Below are 19478 nucleotides of genomic sequence, written 5' to 3'. Positions count from 1 at the left end.
GCTAAGTACTCTCGCCCCCCTCGCCAAGGGGATGGGAGCATAAATGGCATGAAAGATTTGCCTTTCAGATTTAATTTGGTAGTCGAGGTGGGCATGCACTTTAATTAGACTTTGTTGGGATTCCAGGTCATGCTTGAAGTATAATCATTCCCCCTTCCCATCCTTTTGCTGTATCAGGTTATGGGTGTGGTGAACAATCATTTAACAACAGTAATTAATGGGGAGTTCAGCATGTGGGCATGTTCAAGGGTTGTTTGGGGAAAATGTTAAATATTTGTATTAAAAATAGCTGATGAAAAATGACTAAGGTCTCCTTTGGGTTAGAGTCAAACCTGCAAATTATAGTTTATTATAGCTTACCCTCCGGCTGCCAACTATAACTATCTTTACCTAATCTTCAACTTTATCTGCTCAGAATGCATTGGAAAGTGGAGCTGAAGCCATCAATTGCTTTGGGGTGCAGTGATTCAAGGAGCCAGAGAATGCCAATTTTCATTTTTGATCCAGCAAAACCAACGAAGGGGGTGGGTGGGAGCTAATTCTAAACTCAGCTAGTCCAATTTTCCCATTGTGGTGTTCTAAGCTTGCTGTTAAGCTAGCCCTGTGAGTTTTTACGTCGCCCTGACCTGGTGTGGGAGACTCATGGAAGAGAGGGCAGATATTCCACTAACAGTAGCTACAAAGTTGGGTCTTGAGGCTACCTGTAGCGGCGAATCGAGCAGAGGTGAAGACCCACTTTGGTTCAGCAGGGTGGATCCATAAGTGGCCGACACTCTGTGGGTTGGAGCAGGTCTGCCTGCCTTTCAGCCTCCTGAAATCGTATGATGCCAGTGTGACGATCACACAGGGTCCCCGGGCGTTTCACCGTCTATTGATCCCTGTGCCACCACTTGATTTCTTGCTGCCACTACCCAGGCCCTACCTGGTACACTACTGAGTCCAGTCAGGGTTAAATTGGAACATAAACTTCTGTTTATTTATTGCACTTTAACAAGAGTGTGGTTTCATAAACGGTATCGGTCAATTACAATCATGGGGTGCCTATCCAGACCTATAATTTCCGCTACCTGCTCTCACTCCCTAAACCACCTCTCAGATATTTACTCGTCTTCCTAGCTCCTAACTCTTCCTGCCTCAGCTTATTTCGCTACACTAACTCAACCTACCCACAGACTCTATCCCAATTCACTCCCACTCCAACCAACCACCCAACTCCCAACGAACTCCCCCCTTTCACCCCTCCCAGAGCTGGTTTTATAGTCCCTCTGACTCCACCCCCTGGGTCCTGATTGGGTAACTTGTTTAACTATTTCACCTCCAGCACTCTCATATGTTAACATCACAGCCAGGTTTATTGGTGCCCCTTGGGAAATGATGGGTCTTGCATTTGGTGATGAATTTTAACAGCAACAAATGCTAGTCCTATTGCAGAGGAACAATCAGGAGCACACAAAAAGCCATGGGCTTGCATTCAGTGGTGTTTAAATTTGGGGAGTGGGGTGGGGTGGGCTGGTGCGGGAGGAGAAATTAAATGCAGTTCATATTGAAAGGAGAACCAACCCAATTTGCGCTTTCTAAAACAGCACGAGAAATGAAAAACACAGCCGTCCTGTGGAATTAGCAATTCTCCTAATATTATTTTTTCGGTGCAATTCTCCAGGCAGGCAAGGGGTTCGAAAAATGCTTATAATAGAGCAAAGTGTGCATAGAAATGCATATATCAGTGAAAACAGCATACAAAAATCTGTTTTATTAGCAGGAATTGCTCTGTAAAAATGTGTTTGTTAGGCAAAATTCAGAGAAAATTACACTAAAATGCTGATGGAGACTTTAGAAAATAGTAATTGCAGGCTGGTGTGGAAATGTGGAGAATTGAAGACTGGAGGACATGAAATGAACAGATCCGCCCATCACTAGCTGTGGGGTAAACTCTTAATGAGAGAACATGTAAACATATCGGCCACAATCCAGCACAGATGCAAGCACTCTGAATCCCATGTGTTGGAAACAAAAGCTCTGTTTTGGATTGTGGCCATGAAATTGGGGGAGTGGGGGTAGAGAGAGAACAAAAGGTGAGGAGGAGCTCTTGGTGCTCAGAAGTAGTAATTTATTATTGCATGGAAACTCTTCTTCGGGGGCAAAAGGTCGTGCACATATTCTTAGTGCAGTACGCCAGCTAAAACAGCTCACTGGGAGAATGTCCTTTCAAAAGGATTTCTATTGAAAAGCATTGGGCAATTTATTTGTAATAATAAATTACTAGCGCTCAGCACTAGCTTGAGATTCTGCCTCTCCTTTTGTTCTCTTGGTTTCTGATGCCACCCCTCCCTTTTTCCACCATGAAAACAAAACAAGACTTGCCAGACAAGATGAATCCTCTTCCCTAAATGTTGAGCTTGCTTAAGAGTCAGGCCTTTGTGCTTAAATTGGAAGAATCTGACTGTCCATCATTGGAAACAGGATGCAAGGAGAAAGATGGACTGATCTAGATGGACTCTTCTTATGTTCTTAAGATACAAAATACGTAGATTATAGCAGTCTTCTCAAACCTGGTGCTTTTCAGATGTCACCAGCTCCCATTATCTCTGAACATTGTCTAGGGCTGATGGTAGTTTGAGTCCAACAACGTCTGAAGATCACCAGGCTGGATTAGATAGAAGGATTGGACATGGGGAGACCAGTGAGAAACAAGACTCTACTATTGCCTTCCAGTGTTGTGTGCCAATTTAAGAAAAGCAATGGGATGATTGACACGCAAGAGGAACAGTGGTGACTTTCTTATTTTCCTTCCATGTATTTGCGAATGAAGGGAGAACAGGGCATGATCAAATGTTTCCCTAGCTTCATAACAGATTAGCGGGTCCTTGACATTTTTATTCCTAGCTTAAGAACAAATGGGTGGGCAATTGTTATTTAAATATATTAAGTCCACTCTTTGGGAGTAGAAAAGGGTTAAGCCCTACACAAATCCAGAGTGGAGTCCTAAGATGGAGGGTGCCTTGCATGCCTTTTTCCAGCAACTCCTGTAGCCAAGCTGGTGCTAAACACATTGCTTTCCTTTGGAGCACATTAGTGAGGCCAAGAAGGGGTCTTATCGTCTGGGCGGCCCAGGACCTCCAGACACACTGTCCAGGTTTGCACGCCAAGGAGTTCACTTGCTGCTAACACAGCAGCTGGACTTCACCCCTGGAGGCACACTCCATCGTCTCTCGAGACAAACAGATGTCAACAACAATTCCCAGTGAATTGTGTTGATGCACTCATGTCCAGCTTGCAGGCTTTGCACAGGTCGCTCTCAGAAGAGGACTAGGTGGACCACTGGCCTCGTCCAGCAGGTTCTTGTTATTTTCCAAATGAATAACTGTAGTTTAAACATGTCAGATGACCTGTTTTCTTCATTTCCTTATAGACCTATGTCACTTCCTCTGTAGTTGCCAGATTTCTGGCTATGGACTGTCTTCCAAGTCAGAGGAGATATATTGGTGTGTGGGTATGGGATTGCTAGCCAGCTGTTTGTGGCGAGAGCATGTCATGCTGCATTTCAATGCATGCTGTCTTTAGCAATTGCCAGGCCATCTGTCGCTCGGTTCGTGCCCATATACCAGCTGCCAAATTCCTGGGGCCCAATAACGTGACCATCTAGATATGAATAAAAATATCTCAACTGTCTGTTAGCATTTGGCATTTGACTTGAGGGTGGGATACACTGCAATGCCACAGCCTTCACTGTTGTTGCTGTGAACATGTGAACATTTCAATCTAGGATAACACTACTAAACCAGGTGAAACAACTGTTCTTCTTCCATTGCTTCAATTGGGCAAAGCCAAGGATAGAAATCCTCTTGGCTACAATAATCTGGTAGCTCTGAAGAAATGTGGATTATCAAGTTGTTGCCAGCCCAGCTTCTTTTGGGTTTAAGCCAAAGGGTCATAGAATCATAGAATTGTAGGGTTGGAAGGGACCCTCTGCGATGCGGGAATCTCAACTAAAGTATCCATGACAGATGGCCATCCAACTTCTACTTAAAAACTGCCAATGAAGGAAAGTCCACAACTCTTACTGTCAGAAAGTTCTTCCTGATGTTTAATCAGAATCTCGTTTCTTGTACCTTGAAGCCATTGGTTCAGGTCTCTAGAGCAGAAGAAAACAATCTCTCTCCATCTTCAGTGTGACAGCCCTTAAGGTATTAGAAGATGGCTAACCTCTCAGTCTCCTCTTTTCTGAGCTAAACTTACGCAGCTCCTTCAACCGTTCCTCATAAGGCTTGTTTTCAAGATTCTTGGTCATCTTGGTTGCCCTCCTCTGCACATGTTCCAGCTTTTCAGTATCCATCTTTTGGCTCCCAGAACTAGGCATAGTACTCCATGTGTGGTCTGACCAAGACAGAACAGAGCCGGACAATTACTTCCTTTGACGTGGACATTATACTTCTGTTGAAGCAGCCTAGAAGAGCATTAGCCACTTTTTGCTGCTGCATCCCACTGTGGACTCACGTTAAGCTTGTGGTCCACCAAGACCCCTAAATCCTTTTCACATGTACTACTGGCTAGCCAGGTGAAAGGGGGTTATTTGAGGGTGGGGCTTGTTGGATTGCTGTTGTTTTTATGTTGATTGTGCATTTTGTGGTTTTATATTTTGATTTTTTAGGGATTTGTTTAGGGAAGCTTTTAATGTTTGATGTATCACAGTATTTTAATATTCTTTTGGAAGCCGCCCAGAGTGGCTGGGGAAGCCCAGCCAGATGAGCGGGGTATAAATAATATATTATTATTATTATTATTATTATTATTATTATTATTATTATTATTATTATTATTATTATTATTATTATATTCTGTGAACCGCCTTGAGAGCTGCAGGTATAGGATGGTATATAAATTAAATTCATCATCATCATCAAGGAGCAACGGTAGGTCAGACCAGTACCCAAGCTTAAAACAAAAGCCTTTGTTAGGGGCCAGGGGTAAAATGTGGCCAATTGCTGTAAAGCAGGCGTGGCTTGGACTACAACTCCCAGCATCCCTGGCCATTGGCTTTGCTGCTTGGGGCTGCTGGGAGTTGGAGTCCAATGACATCCGGCAGGCAGCAAGTTCCCCATCCTTGGTATAAAGAGTCTTCCTTGCTGGAATGACCAATTGCCTTTGGCCTGAGTTATGTAGTAGTGACATCTGACACCGTCACCACCCAGAAATTCCAGTTCAAGGCCATTGCAGGCTTGAATCCGGACAGTTTAGAGACTAGATGATATCCGTTCTCGCAAGGTATGGCAGGTAAGTGATTTGCAATGTTGCATGAGCACTAAGTCTCTCTCTTTGATCTGCCTTTCCTAGACTAAGCTTGCCAAGGTTTCTGAACCCAGTATGACGCTTCCTTTCCCCCTTGTCTCCTAGGAGAGAAACCATACAAGTGCACCTGGGAGGGCTGCACCTGGAAGTTTGCCCGTTCAGACGAACTGACGAGGCACTACCGCAAACACACGGGAGTCAAGCCCTTCAAGTGCGCAGACTGTGATAGAAGCTTTTCTCGTTCGGATCACTTGGCGTTGCACCGCCGAAGGCACATGCTTGTCTGAAAAAGGCTACATTCTCCCCTCTCCCCACCAAAAAAAAAAAAGGAAGTACCAAGAGCTGGGTCTCTTTTAACTACAGCGAATTCAGCAGGGCTGAATCCCGTTTTGATGGCGTTAGCACAAAAGGGGGCGTTCCACGTTGTCCCATATACACAAGGAAGCAGGAAGTGTAGTGCCACTATTCTGTCTCCCATCTGAAGTCGGCTTTTTTCCAGCATGGGCAAAGTTATCACCTTCAGCTGGGAGATGATAGCCTGGATGTGACAAGAGTGGGCATTATTTTCTAACCCATGTCCTTTTAAAAGTATTTATGGCTTGTACCTTTTCTCACACTTTTTTTTTCCTGCTGAAGAATTACTGCTATCACAAAAACCGGATATCATAAACATTTGGAAAGAACAATCTTCCTGGATCTCCTCTTCACCTGTTTCTCCTTCCGCTGCCGCCTTTTTTAAAAGATTATTATCGAAACACGGCAGAATATCACCACGCCTGATTGTTGAGTGATCAACAATCTACGAAGCCAGCTCTAGCGAGTGGAAAGAGGAGGGATACAAACAAATCTCCTTGAAGCGAAAAGATTCCTCAGCACACTTATGCAATAAAGATGGCGGTATTTTACATATTTACCCCTCTGTCATCATGGCAGACTCTAGAAGCCACTATTTTTTTTAAATCCTTATTTAAAGTAAATCTCTGTTTTTGTTAGAATCTATAAAACAGGCACCAGTAACATTTCAGTGTGAAATAACCCTCTCTACATCTGTTTGCTTAATTTATAACAGGAAGAGACCATTAAAATGTAACATCCTGGCTGCACAGTAGAAAAAAAAGTTTGACCCACCATCCCTAAACCAACACATTAACCCCCTGCATATTTACTTGAAAGTGAGTAATGTTCAAACATACATGTACGTTGCTTTGTCTCTCATTTCTTCCCTAATCAGCAGGTGTTGACTCCTTAACTGAATGTGTGAACTGATTCCATTGCACAACATTGCGGGATGGGATGGGATAAAACCTTCGGATTTGTACTGCTTGATCTGCAATGCTCATTCACACATGCAGGTCGAGTCGATTCTACAACCACCATGCTGAATGCACATGTGTGAAGCAGCCTTCCGACTTGCTTGAAGAATTTACTTTCAGTGTAAATGTGCTTAGAGCTCCAGCCTCTAAGAATAGCTGTTTCTGAAAGGGAATTGAATGCGTCAACATCAATGGCAGGAGTAGTCAGGAAGAAGCTACTTTAAGTGAGGTCTCCAAACACTTGCTGTTTCCTAAACATAGAACCTCAGTCCAGAAAATGTCGCTGTGAACAAGTCTTATTAAAAGCAACAGCTAGTCGGGGTAAGTCTTCTGTTGGTTTCGGCACAACTTAGTCATGACTAAGTTGTGCTGGGTTGAGGCAGAGTGGGTAGGCATTCCAAAAATGTCTGGAGAATGACTATCTGGAGCCAAATATCTGCTCCATGTATGTCAAGGAGCACTTTTGACAGGTGGGATTCACTGATTCTAGTAACATTTTCTGCTGGAAGAAAGTAGCTCTCGTGGGCAGATTTTGCCTGAAAGTTCCCTGAGAAACTAAAGGCCAGCCATCTCACTCTCTTGCTCTGATCGTGTTGCTCGAATGATGGTAAAAACTTCCCCTAGCCCCTGTTTATAATAGATGCAAAACAAAACAAAAAAGGCAGAAAGAAAATGAAGCATTGAGCAGGCCACAAAGCCTGACTTCTCACAGACTGGCTTAAAATATTCTTAAAGATGATAATGATGGTTATTATTAATTTCATTTCTATACTGCTTAAAAAATTTTAAGAAAGAAAAAAATCAAAGCAGTTTACAACCTACATTAAAAGGTCAGCGAAAACAATCTGGAATAAAACGTTCGTGGAGAAAGTTAAGTACACATTCAAGGCAACATGAATGGGAAACTAAAGTCTAGTCCTAAAGATTTCAAAAGAAAACATTGCTAGATGAAGTCAAATGTAAGACGCGCATTCAAAACAGAGAATAAAATGTGATAAGTATAGAACATACCAGATGCTGTTATTGATAACATACCAAGAAGCGTGGGGAGCCTAAAGTTGCCCCTATCACAGCAGCAATACATGCATTTAGTGCCTGCCTCCTGATTTTTAGCCGAAAGGACCATCGGAAGTGGGCTTCGTAGGAGACAAATGGGACCACACTGTATGTCTCCTTTTTCGAAAGGGCCGGTCTTAATTCCCTCACTGGCACACAGCTTATCAGTCTTTGGCTGGAGAAGTTTGGTAGTTCGGGGATAGGAACATGTGACTAGAAGGTGGATAAGCATACTTGTAAATCATAATAAGCAAGCTTCTATGAATTGGCTTTCTAGATAGCAGCCTATATGAAGAATTTAAATCTGACCATTAAAACAAAGGGAGATTCAGGGAGTTTCCTGGAGAGAACTATGCTTGCTCACTTATTTATAATGGCTTTCTTAAGAATTAGCCATACCACAGCTCTGGGTCACCTCAGATGTCTAAAATACTCAGCTGGCAATGGGATGTGTCATATATCCTAACATCTGTGAGTTGAAATTATTGCCAAAAGGAGAGAATCGAAGGACACAAACCACCAGCTCTATCCCTCACCCAAGCCCGCAGAAATTGCACACATTTTATACAAGTGTGTGCAAGTTATACCAAGCAGGGTACATAGAGAGTGCAAATTCCGTAGGTCTATCTGCAGGAGCCAGGCAAACTGAGACACTTCCAGGTTCCATGGGCTTCCATGAGAATTAAGCATGTACTTAACACCCCTATTCACATTAAGTAGGATTATAATTGTTTAACTGTGTTTGGATCATTCCCAAGAAGTCGCTCTTAGTGTAGGATAAATCAGCCAACCCTTCACTATATCACCCGGAGAACAAAATTCAGCATGACACAATGTTCAGAGAATGGGGGGAAATTCCTAGGTGAGCTTCCCCAACCCCCTGTCATTTCAAAAAGCAGTTTTGACTTGGTTAGCGTGACCTGAATATGACAAGAGATGGGCGACTTTTTGTATTTTAGCTTTTCCTAACTGATGCCTAAATAAAGATAAAGAGGTTCTCATTGTGCAATGGTAGTCCAATACATACTGGGGCTTCCCATTCCCTTCTGTGAGAAGGGAGACCGTTGATGTGGGCAACGATCTGAAAACGCTTCCCTCTGCGCTTGTGGAGCTCTGGGTGGAGACAAAACAAATTTATCAACATTTGGCATAACATTTAGCTAGGAATCTGCTAACTTAGCCTCATTGTGTCACACTGTGAAGGAGCTTGTGTTTATTCACGGCTTATAAATGGGAAGAGATTTTTAAAAATGAAATTGGTCTGTTTTGAGCCACGTTAATCAGTAGGCAAGAGAACTGGCTTCCCCAAAGGAAGTGTGGAGAGGCTTTTGTTTTTAGCACTACTGTTAAAAGTAGCTTGCCATCAGAGAAAAGGGTCCGTTAGGATTGAAGAAGTTACATAAAGGCATCTCTATTTGTTTGTTAGAACAGAAAAGGGGAGGGTTCTCTCTCTTTTCCAAATATGCTGCAGCAATGCATTCTTCTTAAAATTGTGCCATGTAAATGGTACATGCAGAAGAGCTCCCCTGTTATGATGGTGATGGTATTGTGCCCTGCCTTATGCAGCCATAGCCCACTCAAACTCATGCAGAAATCCATAGAATCCATATCAAGGTGGTTGGAATCTGACAATATTTTCACTAAACAGCAACCAGGTTGAGTTTCCTTTCGGTGAATTCAATGCAGCCAAGTCTCGTTCTTCTGATAGAAGAATTGAAGTAACACCGAACCAATAGAAACCAAACTGAAACAGAAAAGATTGCTTAAATGTTAACTGATCAATGCACTCACAGAGCCAAGGGTCTAATGCACATAGAAGGCGGCGCAATGTGATGTGGGTTCTTCTGTGCAGCACATTGTTTCACTCTTAGTCCCAATTCATGTACTCGTTTCCTCCTGATATTCATGGTGGGAGGGGGGATGTATGTGCCCACGTTTGTGTGTATTGGGCACTACGCCCAGTGAGTGTGTGAACGGGCCTTTCGCTAGCACGGTCCACATCATTTCCTGGCCAGCCTCACACCTGATGCTCTTTGGTTGTAAACTGCAAGCATCCTACCTAAACCAGCCCAGCATATAATGAACACAGTACGTTGCAAATATGGAGTTCCTGAGCATATCCCCATCTCCTCCAACTCATTTGTTTGAAAAGATGTAGCAAGTGATCCCTTTTGAGAGCAGCCTTTTGCAATATGAGTTCACACACGGAATTCAGATGCAGTTGCTCCTTGTGTCCTCCTCTGTTGATTTTATTCACTTGGATGAAATCATCTTATTTAGATTAAGGTTGAGTGACTGGTGTTGCTAGAGATGCCAGATTGATATTCCCATTTTGGGAGCTTTCCTTGTTGAGATTTATCCATTCAGGAGAAGTTCTTGTATGTCATGCCTTCCCAAAGCCGTATTGAAGCAAATATATCTTTGCAAATACCGGTATATCTTTGCAAATATATCTTTGTACGAGGGTGTCTTTGATAATTGATAAATTCTTGCACGATAAATAAAACTCATGAGCCCTTTCAGCATTTTTTTTTTTTGGGGGGGGGGGTTGGAAATAAATACATCAAAATAAATATTAGTGTATAATTATATTTAAAACATTGATTTGTTCGCTCTTTTCACATAGAAAATGATGTTCGCTAAGCATAAGCAACCGTCAGTGCCCTTCTGCCCCCATGAACTTCCCTACATGTTCCCACACAAGTGCATATGGCTAATTGTGCGCATGTGTTTGATCTGAACTAAGATCTAGTATTGCTTTCAAGAATTTTAAAAAAAGAGACAGAGTTGGAAATAGCTTTTCTTTAGGCTAAAATAATTTTACCTTATTAGGAAACCAGCTTGTATTACTGTATTATGCCTTTGCCTGTGTTTTATAGATGAAGATGTATAAAGTTAAAACTGCTATATTTTCACAGTTTCATTTTAAAAAAAATATCCGTAACTGTGCAATGTGTACTCAACCAATCATGCCCATTGGTACTTTTAAATATGCTGACATTAAACCGATTGCAGTACCAACACCGTTTTTTAGTATGGACCTCAATTATATGGATACTGCTTCTTTACAACAAAGAAAGAAAGAAAATAGAATTGAAGGTATTTTACTGTACTTGTAACAGTTTCAATATTCTGTAATATATTATGTGATAGTGAAGAAGTATTTTCAAGCTCACAGTTTTTCACAGGATGTAAATAATTGAAATGAAGGATGGTTTTTGAAACAAGCTTTTAGTTGTCATCACCAAAAAAAAAAAAAAGTGCTCAGAAAATGCATTGTAAAGCTTTCATAATGCAATTAACAATTTTAAGAGGTGGGAAAGAATGTTCCAGTTTGTCAAAGCATGTTCCTGTTTGTATCATGTACACTTGGCTTTGTATTACCTGAGGTTGTGTCACTAGACAGTGGAGTCACTTTGAATTTCTGCAAGCTAGAGTGGGGGGAAGCAAAACGAAATTATCAATGGCCAGAATCCAAATAACCGAGTTCCATTTGCCCAATGTGTTCCATTTTGGGTTCCTCAACCAGCAGCGCGGCCCTGCTGCATGCTAAACCACGTTTGAAACTGGCACGTGTATCCCTAACAATCCGTAATATGGCATGGGAAGATGGGTGGGGGTGGTCTACAGTTCAAAGAAAATAACTAAAAATAAGGTTGGTTTTTTAAAAAATACTGTACAAGCCCTTGCATAATGTCGACTTAATGTCGTTCTTTGGAACTTGGCCTTCACCTGCAGGATTTTCTGATTATTCTTCCCAATAGTAACCTTTTAAGCTTTTAGCAGGGAAAATGAATAATCTAGACTTTCAGACAGAGGGCACTTCACAGCTTACTACTTTCAGTTAAGTGGAGTAACAACAGCAGTCTGTTTACAGGGTGGCCAAATATGGGTGTCTTCACTCTGGTGACGCCTGTTCAGAAGCCAATGCACATGATGGCTTTGACATGATGGCCAGAAAGAGAGAAAGATACTCTCCCTGCAATTAATACACTATATAGAGGAGCCTATTTTTCTAGCCTGGAAAGCAGAAGTAGTAATGTGTGATCTGGCCTCTAGGGCCAATTAACGTGAGACTTGGATTTGTTGCGAGATAACGGCCCCTAGTTTGTGATCAGCTCCCTGCTGGTGGCAGGGTGAAGATCTCGCATACAAGAAGGCATTATTTTTATTGTTTAATATGGTGGACTTTTCATTAATTGTTATTCTTCTGGTTTTCCTCCTGTTAACTCTTCAGAAGAATGCCTCTGTCCCGCGAAAAGAGGCAGTCCTTCTTACCTGATTCCAGCAGAATTTAGCCTTTCAGATATATTTGTAGATCTAAAAAGATTCTGAGTCGGTTTGCACACTTAAGCAAGCATGCTAGGGCATCCCCTGGTCTCATTATTCACCCTTCATAAAAAAAGAACAAGGACATAAATCAGTTTGCAGACAATCCCAAGCACGAGGCATTTGGGTGCTGGGGGAAGCTGTGAACCCAGTCCATTGCCTGCCACAGAAAATCCTCAACAGGTCAATGTCCAAAGTAAGAATATTATAAGGATCAGATACATTTTTGTAAGAATCTCTACAAATAAATCTCCAGAGGTGAAACAATTTGAAAAGTGCCTGTCTGTGAACATTAGGGAAGATGGGGAAGGTTCCCTATTCTTTTTACATAGCAATAAACTGTAATTGAATTGTTATACAATTCTGGTTTCAATGGGGGCGGGGCGGGCAGGGAGGTTACACTGGGTTCATTCGAATGCAACACAGCGAATCACAAAGTGCCATTTGTCTACTCTCTTCAGTTTTCAATTTACCTATTCTGTCCAATGTCGATGGGATTTCCCATTGCCCAGAAGGAGGAAATAAATTTACACGTGACTTAGAAAAAGTTCCATGGTAGCATCAAGTCAATCTGTTGTAGATGTATAGCATTTCTATTCTTTCCCAAATCCTGCCACCAATAGTTTTTGGAGTGTTGCCTAATAATTCCAACCATGGACGTCACTGCTAAAATGAAGTCCGTAAAAATTTTCTACTTCATGTCCAGCCACATATTTTACACCACATTGGCAGCTGATGTGCAGTCAGATTTTCCTTACTACCCAGTAAGCTGATGCAGGATGATCAAGCTGCACAGGCTCTTTTGATTAAAAGTCGTGAGACTAAATGCCTCCCTTTTAACTCGCTGAACAATACCCTTTTTCTAACATTTCAGAAATAACCCTAGAACGGCAATAAATGTCACAGCGAGTGGGTCGGCAGGGCTTTTCAATTTTTAAAGAACTGGGTTTTGTCTTAGAACTAGCAAGAAGGTAATAGAATGCTCTCTTGGCAACTTTGAGAGGTATTGAAATAATTTTCAACAATCCCTGATTGATACTTTAGTCTTACAACACATGATCAACACAGGCTTTAAAAAACACCCATTTTTTAAATATATTTGACTCATTGTTTAATTTATATTTGCCATGCAAAGCGTTTAATGATCACCCCTTAATTAAATTCAGCTTCTGATTTGTTTGCACGAACGAGGGTTAATTCAGAGAGGGGAAGTAAATGCACAGAAGCAAAGAGCCTGAATCACTTGTAGCCCTCAGTTTTCTTCACTTTTCTCTCAGTATACAACAGCATTTCCCCTTTCCTGGAGGAATCAGCAGTGGAGGCAATTCAGAAATATGTATACGTATACGTACTTGGAGGAATATTGCACAGGAAGTTTCCTTGCTCAGTCATTACTGAAATGAACGGGAAGACAAAGCAGATTGTGACCAGGAGAAAAAAAAGCTTGTGAAAGGGACACCCTACTTGCCCATAAATCTAAGTTAACAATCCTTGACCTTCCACTGGCTTGGAAACGAGTCCACAAGCCATGTAACGGGCCCATCAGTCTGAACACAGCCTACCTACCAGATCCCATTCCATGCTTGTTTTTTGCTGCCTGCACGTGACCTCAAAAACAGGGCAGGGAAGTTAAGCACAGAGGTCATGACGTAGACAGCGGGTCACAAGTTGTGCAGGCCTGCCCTTTGGCATTATTCCTGCATGGTATAACTGAATTGTTATTTTGCTGCTCCTCTCTTTAAAATAGGAATACTATCCAAAACATCCCTTTAAAGCTTCTCTGCTGCTTGCTACAATGAGGAGGGGAGGCAAATGGTATTACCAATGACAGGCCAAAAGCACGTGTGGGGAATCTTTGGCCGGCCATATGTTGCTGTCCCATCAGCCCAAACAAGCATGACCGATGGCCAGGGATGCGGGGACTCGCCATTCATTGTTTCCCCACATATGCTTTAGATGCATTATCTGGTCTAAAGAATCGTTCAAATGCTGGTCAATTTGTGTTTGCTGGTTCCTGTTGAAAGGGGAGGTCAACTGGTGCTTTGAGGATGAGGGGAAGAGGGCAGGTTGTCATGGCAGATCCTCATGAAGCAATATCCTAGTGTTCATGCCCTCTCTGCAAACTAGAGGGGTAGCTTCATCCCAGGGTGTAGCAGTAGAGCAGTATTCAGTTCTCTTCCCTGATCGAATACGGCAGCCATTAGCCAGTGAGCCGAGTATCCATACACCCCAAAGTATTAAGTACACCAGTGCTAGTGAGCAAAACCGTAGTTCCTTAATTTTTTCTTCATTACCTTTCAATTGGTTTTAAGTGCAAACATGTTTCTTTCTCTTTCTTTTTATTTAAAGGCATTTACTTTCCCAGTAGTTTCCTTCCTGTGCGTTTAATATGCTACATAGCGGTTAAGCAACGCCTATGTTATCAGTTGGTTAATGATTATGTATGTGTTGTTCTTGTATTTATGTATAGTGTATGTATTGTAAATATACTCAGAGCTTTTCCTCTTCTTTACTGTAAAAGGGTGGTTTCTTTTCTTGTTCCGTTCGCCCGATGATCATTGTGAAGGGAGTTCCCCCTAAAGAAACCCCATCAGAGGACAATTATTTCATGAACAAGTGTTAACGTTTTTAATGTTGTCTCAGACATATTTCTGTTGGTGCATTGCTTTTATGTATTCAACTTTCCTATGAATTGAGCTGTGAATTGAAATAGAGTTTAAACCTTTAAATGTATGCATTGGTATAAATATCTGAGTGGAGGCATGAAGGATAAATAAAGCATTTTGTATGGAACAACCCCCACCCCAACCCCTTATTATTACTCTGGATTGCTCGGGACTTACTCAATATGGAAGTTTTTGTCACAAAACCTTTACCACAAATAGGGTGGAGTTATTTTGTTTTTTTTAAATAGATTTTCTTCTTTGAAGAAGCAAGTGTGTGTGGTTTTGGATCTTGGTGGCTGTGGAAATTATACATCATTGTTATGCAGTGAGAGTAGATATAAAAGGGAGACAGTTTCCATTAGGCAAAAAAATCTACTGCTGTGACTTTTGACTCCCTAGTGCCCTGAGCCCACTGTTCCAAGTGGCTGAATCTTTGAACTACCATTTAAATTCTTGCAATCCCCCTGATGTAACAATGCTCCGAAACGCTGTGGAAAAGTTAACTGGAAACCTCCACTGCGGACAGCCATTTAGGCCTTGCACGGTGACACAGAGCAACGTTACATCAGGGGCGTTGTGGGAAATATAAACAATATGTCCATAGTGTGAGATCCACAGATGGTAGGAAGCAGCCCCACAGAGAGCAATCTGCTGATGGGCATCTCAAACATATAGACAGACCTGGTTTTAAAGTTGTGCGTGAAAAGACTCCACAGACACAAACCAGCAATAACCACAACAACATTTACATTAAAGCCAGCATAAAACAGAACACAGAAAACATCTAAAACACATCTAAAAGGCAGAGTTAAAACAACCCACCCACCAAAAAAGACTACAGATAACTAAAAACCAAAGACGTGCCAGAAGAGAAATGTTTTAGCCTGGCACCTAAATATATGTAATGATGGTGCTAGGTGAGCGTTCTGCAAGTAGGGACCCACCACTGAAAAGGCCCATTCTCATGTTGCCACCCTGTGGACCTCATGGAGGAGGCACACAAAGAAGAGCCTCAGACAATGATATCAGGGTTCAGGTTGGGGAGAGGCAGTTCTTGAGGTATAGTGGTACTTCGGGTTACGAACTTAATTCGTTCCGGAGATCCATTCTTAACCCGAAACTGTTCTTTACCTGAGGTGCGCTTTCACTAATGGGGCCTCCCACTGCCACTATGCCGCCAGCGTGCAATTTCCATTCTCATCCTGAAGCAAAGTTTGCAACCCGGAGCAACTACTTCCGGGTTAGCGGAGTTTGTAACATGAAGCATTTGTAACCCAAAGTGTTTGTAACCCGAGATGCCACTATATTGGGTTCCTAAGCCACATAAGGCTTCATAGATCAAAACCAGCACTGTGAATTGGGTCTGGAAACTAATTTGTAGCTAATACAGTTGGGCCAGGGTTGATGTTATGTACTCAAACCGTCTTGCCCCAGTGACAACCTGACCACCAAATTCTGTTCTAGCTACAGTTTCCAAACCATCTCCAAAGGCAGCCCCACATATAATACATTGCAGTAATCTAACCTAGTGGTTACCAGAGTGTAGACAACAGAAGACAGGTCATCCTGTCCAGATAGAGGTTTAGCAGGACCACCAGCTGAAGCTTCTTAATGCCAAGCCATAGTTTATGTGTGGACTCGCTCTTTGCGTCTTCCAGAATGGATGTTGGTGAATATCTTCCACCTCAAGAAGCGCACTGGAGACTGAAAGACGGAGAAGATACTGGGGGAGGGGGAGGTTGCTGAGGAAGACCATTTTCAAGGATATTCTACACAGCTCTCTTCATCAGATGTACAAGGGGAGAATGGGAAAGCCCTGCGTGGAACAGCAGCTTTCTCCTCTGCAACTGCAGTCTTGGTGGTGCCTTCTTTCTGGAAAATGTCTCCACACTGTTCAGAAGATGGATCACACTTATCTGATCTGACGCTTCCTAGCTGACACTTGGCCGCTCAGCCTGGCGCCTGTCTCATCACTGACCGCTAGACCCTTATAGAGCCTCCGGCAACTTTCGACTGTTTAGGTAAGGAGTCATGTAAGTGCAGGGGCATTCCTCAATGCCTTGCTTATTTCCCCTGAATTCTGATAAATTCCACTGGCATTACTGTTTTGCAGGTAAACTACGCAAGATCTGAATGAACCACCTAGCAGTAGAAAAACTCCACACTTTAGGGCGACAGTGGTGGTTTTCCCGCTCTTCGTTCTCTCCCTTCGGTGAATATACCCAGCTATTGTCCACCTATAATGAATTTTGCTATTCCAGGTTTATAGCTTATAATGGGTCCCCAAACTAAGACCTGCAGGCCGGATAAGGCCCGAGGGACTGGGTTATCCGGCCCACGGTGACCCCCGCCACCCTCTGCCGCCTCCCACACTTCTGGGTCAGAGGAGCACCAGAAATAGCTTGTGCGCATGTGCAAGCGTTATTTCCTGTGCACATCCGGGTTGGAGAAGGCCCGTGCACATGCACACAAGCTATTTCCAGTGCTCCTCCAACCCGGAAGTGTGCAGGAAATAGTGTGTGCACGCGTATGGGCACGTGCTCCCCAGCCCTCCGGCCCACAGCACGGTAGGCGCTGGAGACACCAGCCCAAGGCGCAGTAAGTTTGCTGACCCCTGCCTTATAACATCATCAGCGCACATGGTGCAACTCTGCACCATAAGCAGAATTGACGATCTAGTATCTGAGAAGAAGGAACAGCAATGGGATGGCGGGGGGAAGCACATGGTCAAGGAGTCTTCTTCCACTGCGTTGCACTTTCACCTTATGAAAGAGGCACACTCTTAATCCAGCTTAGGGAAGGCCCCAGCTCTGGTACAGAATCTGGTTTGAATGCAGAAGGCTCCATGTTCAATCCCTGGTATCTCTAGGGAGGGCTGGGAGGGAATCCTGCCTAAGTCCCTGGGAGTGATGCTTGAGCTAGATGGGCCGATGGCATGACTCTGTGTCCCTGAATCTGCACAGGAAGCTGGAAATACCCCGAGGCATGCTGGGGTATATACAGAAATGATGGTAGCACATCCACTGTTCTAAGAATTCCTTCTGCAAGGATCAGAGGTAAATGTTTCAAACAAAAGAAAAACATTAAGCAGGTGCCTTTATTGTATTGCTTTTGTACCCGGTTAAAAACATTTTTGTTTAGACAAGCCTAGACATTTAATTTTAACATGCACTTTTCTTTTCTTTTCTTTTCTTTTCTTTTCTTTTCTTTTCTTTTCTTTTCTTTTCTTTTCTTTTCTTTTCTTTTCTTTTCTTTTTAAAGAGGCCCTGCTGATTTTACTTATATTTTGAGAAACCTTAGATCAACTGGTTTTTAAAGTTTGATTTTATTGGTATTTTTAAGTGGAGGTTTTGTGTTGTTTTATGGAGGCACTTAGAGGTTCTGATGATTACGTGGTACATAAATCCCGTTCAACAAAATGTATACAAATTATGTGTGTAGCAAAGCAAATTTCTTCTTGAAAGGTACGAGATGTGAATGCCAACCAGATTTTTCAAAGCTGCCTGCATACATGGCTGTATGCCCAAGATTGGCGAGCCCGTGATCCTGTTTAATCTCCCTGTTGTCGTCACTATCAGAGTGATTATAAAAGCAATTTTAATGCATGTGCCTAACTCGGTGGCTTATTGCTGATAACTGGCAGCCCAGTGTGTAAGCTGCATCCCGCAAACCACCTTGGGTGGCAAATACCTGAAGGGCAGAATAAAAACGCCATGCCGTCGGAATGGGCTCTCTGTGGGTTTAATCTATTATGCCTGTTTCACATAAGTAAAATCATCACTTGATCATGTGATGGCTCTCAATGTCCTTCCTTTCCACATTTCTTCCAAGGAATTCAGAGCAGCTTCTATATGGCCCCAGGAGTCTCCTATCCAGACAGACTACAGGACCAGTCTGAAGACGGCTTCACGACAGCATGTCATGTGCCCTCAAGCCATTCTCTGTGCCATTTAACAGATGCGTAGGAGAGATTTGATTTGTGTAGATGAGTGTGATTCGAAACCAGAGCTTTATCAACCAGGAGTGTGGTGTTTTTTTAAAGCAGCAGTATACAGTGGTACCTCGCAAGACGAATGCCTCGCAAGACAAAAAACTCGCTAGACGAAAGGTTTTTCCGTTTTCGATTTGCCTCGCAAGACGAATTTCCCTATGGGCTTGTTTCGCAAGATGAAAACGTCTCGCGACTTTGTTTCCTTTGTCTAAAAACAAATACATGTTTTGTTTATAAAGTTAATTTATTTTCCCTTCAATTTTTGAACTGCTCTTTACAGTATGTGTGACTTTAAAGAGCAGTTAATAAACTGTTGTTGTACCAAATTTGGCTTTGTTTGGACTTTTTTTGACCATAGGAACGCATTAATTGATTTTCAATGCATTCCTATGGGATTTCGTGATTCGCAAGACGAAAAATTCGCTAGACGACAAAACTTGCGGAACGAATTAATTTCGTCTTGCGGTGCACCACTGTACAAGGGATGTAGTTCATGGAGCAATGTCTTGGCAAAGGCAATAGGAGAGGTTTTCATGCACATGTAGAAAGTGCATTGCCAAAGGAATCTGCTTGTCCACTGTGGTTTTACAAGATGCTGGTAAGTCTTTTGTCTGATCCAGCAGAGCTCTTCTGTTCTAATGTGTGAAGCACCAAACATTATCTCCCATATACAGTGGTACCTCAGGTTACAAACACCTCGAGTTATGAACACTTCGGGTTACAGACTCCGCTAACCCAGAAGTAGTACCTTGGGTTAAGAATTTTACCTCAGAATTAGAACAGAAATCGCGCACCAGCGGGAGACCCCATTAGCTAAAGTGGTACCTCAGGTTAAGA

General features: G+C 42.6%; 1 protein-coding gene across 5 annotated transcripts in view; it reads left to right on the top strand.

The window, feature by feature from the left end:
• The window catches only part of KLF12 (KLF transcription factor 12), a 243502-nt gene extending 228722 nt beyond the window's left edge, over nucleotides 1–14780 (top strand). For all 5 annotated transcript variants that reach the window (XM_083501312.1, XM_083501311.1, XM_083501309.1 and 2 more), the window contains one exon: nucleotides 5392–14780. In XM_083501312.1, coding sequence (XP_083357438.1) covers nucleotides 5392–5573 — 182 coding nt within the window. In that variant the 3' untranslated portion in view covers nucleotides 5574–14780. The remainder of the gene's footprint in view (nucleotides 1–5391) is intronic.
• The last annotated feature ends 4698 nt before the right edge of the window (nucleotides 14781–19478 follow it).

This window comes from Podarcis liolepis, assembly GCF_965112155.1.
Source record: "Podarcis liolepis genome assembly, chromosome: 4".
Classification (NCBI taxonomy): domain Eukaryota; kingdom Metazoa; phylum Chordata; class Lepidosauria; order Squamata; family Lacertidae; genus Podarcis; species Podarcis liolepis.
The sequence above is the reverse complement of the archived record's forward strand: the minus strand, read 5'-3'. Positions and strand labels throughout refer to the sequence as shown.